This window comes from Sinocyclocheilus anshuiensis, unplaced genomic scaffold, assembly GCF_001515605.1.
Source record: "Sinocyclocheilus anshuiensis isolate Anshui unplaced genomic scaffold, SAMN03320099.WGS_v1.1 scaffold273, whole genome shotgun sequence".
Lineage (NCBI taxonomy): Eukaryota > Metazoa > Chordata > Actinopteri > Cypriniformes > Cyprinidae > Sinocyclocheilus > Sinocyclocheilus anshuiensis.
The window spans coordinates 1,248,305-1,254,131 of NW_015540857.1; the positions used below are offsets into that span (position 1 = coordinate 1,248,305).

Sequence of the window (5,827 nt, forward strand, 5' to 3'; positions counted from 1 at the left end):
CTAGGGATGTAATGATTCACTCAACTCACGATTCGATTTGATTCACGGTTTTGATTTCACGATTCGATTAACGATTTTTTTAACAAAATGAGATTTAAGACAAATTATAAAATTAAATGTCCTTTTATTATTGCTTGGACAAAATGCTGCACGTTTCTTTGTGAAATTGAAATATATCACTATAATAAAATACTAATTTAGCACTTGCATATTATTGCTCTTTTGTTGGTTTTGATTGCTTCTATTGTCCTCATTTGTTAGTCGCTTTGGATAAAAGTGTCTGCTAAATAACAAAATTTAATGTAAATGTAAATAACAAAACTAAATTGAAATTTTAAAACAAGGCCCAAATCATATAAATAAGTAACACAAATAAAAGAAATAAGGCTTTGTCTGTGCTCTTGCCATTTAAAATTAGAGGCAGGCAACCACTGCATTTTAATCATTATCCAAACAAAGATGCCGCATACATGCAACATGAGCAGTTTTTAATCTAAATTAGATTGTATAATTTCAAAATTTGAAGCAAAAACAGAATGATTATACTTCAGTTTTGTGAAACTATACATAAAAAATATCTGCATGAAACAGAAACAGCAGACGAGCTGAATGAGACGCAGATTCACTCTCTGCCAGCAGGTGGCGCTTAAAGCATTTCCTTGGTTTCCGCTGTAAACAAAGCAGCGCTGCACTTATGAACTTTAATATGCATTATACAGAGGCAAAATGAAAAGAAAAACTACCATCTAAACTTTTCTAAAGACAGTAAGTTCCCCTCGGACATACATTCATATAAACTCCTACCCCTAATTAAATCGTGATTTGTTTAGCATCTCATCTGATTTGAATCGTCACATATTTGAATCGATTTTCAACCGGCTCACGGTTAATCGTTACATCCCTATTAACATTTAATTTAAACTGTATAGATAGTGATTACATTTTTTGTTTAAAATAAAAATTTAAATGTTACATTTCTTTTTACATTTATTACTGTTATTTTTTTTAACTTAAACTCCTTAAATATTTAATAATTTTAAATAGTCTAATATTTTAACTTTAGGATTAATATTACATTAAAGTTGCAGTCCGTAAGTTCTGCCTCTTTGTCGCCATCTCGGTTTGAAAACCTGGAATTGCAGCTGTTTGCGGCATTATCTAGCTTGCGTGGGTTGTGCTCAGGCACGGCTCCAGCGCGGATGAATCTAATGTTTTGAAGAGTATGTGTGTTTGGCAGTCAGTCACCGCACCGGTGTAGATATTTACTGTACTTCGCAATCACAGATTCTAGCCTACGTCTTGGAATATGACCCAAATAAGCATTTTGACTGTATATTGCCATCTGAACAAGAAAGTAACAAGTCTGCCACGTTTGTTCTGACCAACTGAGGAAAAAAACATTACCATAAATCTCGTTTTTAACCAAAAAAAAGTTACGGACTGCAGCTTTAACCTGTTATATTAGCATTTTCATAAAATATTCTATATGTGTGGGTGTGTGTGTGTGTACTTGTTTATACTACATTGTGTGGACCAAATGTCCCCACAAGGATAGTAAAACTTGACATTTTTTACATTGTGTGGACCGGCCTGCGGTCCCTACGAGGGAAAAAAATATTAAAAATAGTAAATGATGTTTATCTGAAAGTGTAACAATGCAAACAGGTTTTATGTAAGGGTTAGGGTTAGAGGATAGAAAATATCGTTTGGTCAGTATAAAAGTAATAGAAGTCTATGGAAAGTCCCCACAATTCACAGAAACAAACGTGTGTGTGTGTACATATAAATATATATATTAATATAAATAATAAATGAATACGTACATACAGTATATGTATTTATTTATTATTACCTAAGACCATAGTACTTTTTGTTCGTATAATAATAAAAAAACTGGATTTGTTTCTAAAATGGTTACAATACATTGTCCTTCTGTTGAATGTACTATTGTTTAGAAAGCACACTGTATTTGTACACCGTATGCAAATATGGCATCAGCATTAGCTAAATGCGCCGCTGTCAAGGGAGTGCGTTTATAACGGCCGTCCAGTACGTCGCCGCCAACCGAGGCCTTGCTGGAATCCACATTAATAATAAACCGAAAAGAGCAAATAAACAAAAAAGATGCAAAGCTCTTTCATTTTGTGGCCCTGCATGTATCTGCTTCATTTGTTCCCAGTAAATCCTTGAACATCGCCTGACGCATGAGCAATTAAATTTTTTCCCCTGAAAGAATCCGCAGAAGATCAGTGTCTCTCGGCATTACTTAAAAAAAGAAGGAAAGAAAGAAAGCGAGATGAAACGGAGGAAACATCTCCCCTCTAATGAGTCGATCCAGTGTTTGAACAATAGATACGGGCGACATTTCACTAACCAAAACCAGGAACGTCTTGATGCTTTGCTTCCTCACTGGGATCACCAGGACATAGACGAATGTTGTAGGCTGTTTTGTTTGCATCGGTCTTCGGGTGGTATTCGAGGAAACTTGAGATCTTGTGGATTTGTCATGCAGTAAACGCTGGGAAAGAGAGGAAAAGAATATACAATATGTTCATAAAACTCTTTTTTTTCATGTGTTCTTTTGTTTTGAAGTCGTTTGATGTAGTATATGTAGAGATTCTGTACTGTACTCTAATGATCACAATGCAAAGCTGCCTTCCCAGTCTACTCGGATCATTCATTCAAAATATACAGCAAAAAATGGTTTTATACAGAAATGTCAATAATAAAATTTTCGATCTGAACCCTAAACACGTTTTGTCAAAAAAGCCGGTTTTGTCCACTTTCAAGGCATTGCGAGTTCACGTTTTACTGCAGAAGACGACAAGCGCCCTTGTTGTTTTTGAACAGAAGCCGATAAGTCCATTTTAGCGAATCAACGCGCTGTATTCAGGTCAGGTGACAAGGCTACTTTCACTTTGAAAAGACGGGCTAGCTGAGAGGAGTTTCGTCAAAGCTGACTAAAAGTGATCGAGGATGGATAATTTCAACGAACTTGATGAACCGGTGATATCTTCAGGGCGAAAAAGGAAAATAAAAGCTGAAATGTTTTCACGGAACCTTGCGAAAGCAGCGCGTTACAATGGTGAGGGAAAAGCTCAGTGTATTGCGTGTAATCACATCCATACAGTTTATGATCACAACAACAACATGCATCTACATTGTCATCTGAGGAGATTACAAAGATTTAGTGTCGCGTAGCCAGACCTTCAGACTGACGGCTGAAGGTCTGGAATCCATGGCCGCTTTCATTGGCCAAGTCCCACCCATGAGGCCGTTTGACTGACATGTGAAACAACCAATCACAGTTCGTTTCGTTCATCGTCACGTTTCAGGGCGTGGAAATGTCGCCACAATAACAGACCGGTGTGTAAAACTCTCGGACGTATTTGAAAGATTCTATGAAAATAATGATCTTTAAAATAGCATCATATGACCCCTTTAATATATCTATCTATATCTGTCCATCTATGTATTTATATATATGTGTGTGTGTGTGTGTGTGTATATATATACAGTAGTCAACATTTGATTGACTACTGTAAGTTGTCCTAAGACAAGAACGCATTTTGGTTTTAGTTTTAGGACAACTTTGATAAAAGGATTTGATCCACTTCAAATGTTGACTAGTGTGTATATACAGTGGGTACGGAAAGTATTCAGACCCCCTTCAATTTTTCACTCTTTGTCATATTGCAGCCATTTGCTAAAATCATTTAAGTTAATTTTTTTTCCTCATTAATGTACACACACCGGCCCTCCAGGACTGAGTTTGGACAGCCCTGATCTTACATAATTTAATATTCAAATTGAAGCAAATACAATTTATATATTTTCCTTTAAATCTTAAATGTTTATTTAAATATTAACCTTTTAAATATTTTAGACATTTTAAAGTAAAAATACATTGTGTATTTTAATATTTTAAATATTTGTTATTTTTCTGATATTTCCTCTTTAATATTTATTTCATATTTAATTTAAATAAATGAAATAGTTTAATATTTTATTATATTTTAATGTCACATTTAATTTCATAATTTAATATTTGCTTAAATTCTTTTTGAATATTTACATTCAAAATATTTAAAAATGTAATGTTTTAATACATATTTAACCATTTAATATTTAATTTCAGAATTTTAATGTTTACTTAAATTCTTTTCAACTACTTACATTCAAAATATTTGAAAATATAATGAAATGATTTTAATAAATATTTCACCCATTTAATTTTGTATAGCATTTTATAATAATATTTATATATTTTAATTATATTTTATATTTATATTATATTTTAATGTTTAAATGTTCAATGTATAAATTTTTTATATTTCATTTAATAATTTAATTAATATATTTACTATATTAAATACTTTTCAAATATTTAAACTGACTCAAAATATTTGAAGATGTAATGATAATGAACTAAAATCTGTTGGTTCATATTGAAAATGGGACTAGGCAGGTTAACCACTTCTGTGAACTGTCCAGTTTCAGACAGATATCAGCCAGTTACAATCAAATATCAGCCGACTCGTGAAGTACAGTAACAGAAGCAGCTTGTTTAATTCAAAGGGTTGTAAAACTGTCATTTTTTTAGTTGACGGTTATTCTGAGTGCACGTCTGGGCGGAGCGAGGAATTAAAAATGAAAAGCTAGAAAAGTGTACATTATGGATCTTTGTAATGTCTTGTTGCTGCATTGATTAGGACTCAGGTGGCCCATATCTTCAACGACAACATGCTGAGCTCAGGATGCTGGGTAAATTTCATTTAGGGGAGCAGCTTGATTGAGTCAAGGCCTGTATTAGTTGGTTATTGGGGTCTTAAATGAATGGGCGTTTTAAATAAACCCCTGTACGCCGCAGCGGGGCTCCACACGCCTCTGCTTCAGGATTGAGTTTTTCCATGCCGTCGGCTGCCAGCACGAAATTAGTTGAGTTCAGGTGTGCAGGAAATTATATTGAGCAATGTGCACTGGCTAGAAAGCCCTGCTTTCACAATATTGCCTGGATCAATATGTGCCTTTCTGGACATCGGTTTAGGGAAGAAATTAAAAACATGATGCAGAGGGTAATTATTCAGAGACAACTGATTTTGGTGTTTGGGTCGGTCATTGTAAGTTCAATGTGCTTCATTAGTTTTCATTTCTGTTTTGCAGGTGCATGATTGCAGATGAGGTAAGAGCGTTTTGCTTTTCTTGACTCTAATTCGATTGGGTTTTTATAGAGTCCACTAATCACTGACCATTTGTGTCATCAGATGGGTTTGGGAAAGACGATCCAGGCCATTTCGGTGGCGTATATCTTCAAAGAAGAATGGCCTCTGCTGATTGTGGTGCCTTCATCTCTGAAATACCCTTGGATTGAAGAGCTGGAGAAGTGGATTCCCGAACTCGACCCCAGAGACATCAACTTGGTCGAAAGCAAGACCGATACAATGTATGACAAATTTAAGTTCAATAGAGGATAACACTTGGGTTCAGGAAGTGAACAAGTGAAAAATCACATTGATTTTCTCCAAATTGAAATGGATTTTTAGAGTTAACATCTTAGGTAATGATATTTAGACCTAAATAACTCGATATGTAATATTTTAAAACTATATCTTTACATATTGTTTTCATAAAAATCACACGTATGTTGCAGAGACATTTTTGAAAGAGCACAACATCTTGAAAACATTGCATAATATTTGCAGAATTTTTTTAATATATTTTTTGAAATGAAAAATGTTAATGTTATTTTCATATATATATATATATATATTTTTTATATATATATATATATATATATAATAGTTTTTAAAATATATGTTGTATTTAT

General features: G+C 33.7%; 1 protein-coding gene across 1 annotated transcript in view; it reads left to right on the forward strand.

Annotated features, from left to right (window-relative positions):
- Nucleotides 1–5,827, forward strand: part of LOC107687885 (DNA annealing helicase and endonuclease ZRANB3-like) — a gene marked incomplete at its 3' end in the record, with an annotated part of 47,937 nt that overhangs the window by 17,787 nt on the left and 24,323 nt on the right. Inside the window, exons 4-5 of the mRNA XM_016485368.1 lie at nt 5,164–5,182; nt 5,265–5,443. Of these exons, the coding sequence (XP_016340854.1) occupies nt 5,164–5,182; nt 5,265–5,443 (198 nt within the window). The remainder of the gene's footprint in view (nt 1–5,163; nt 5,183–5,264; nt 5,444–5,827) is intronic.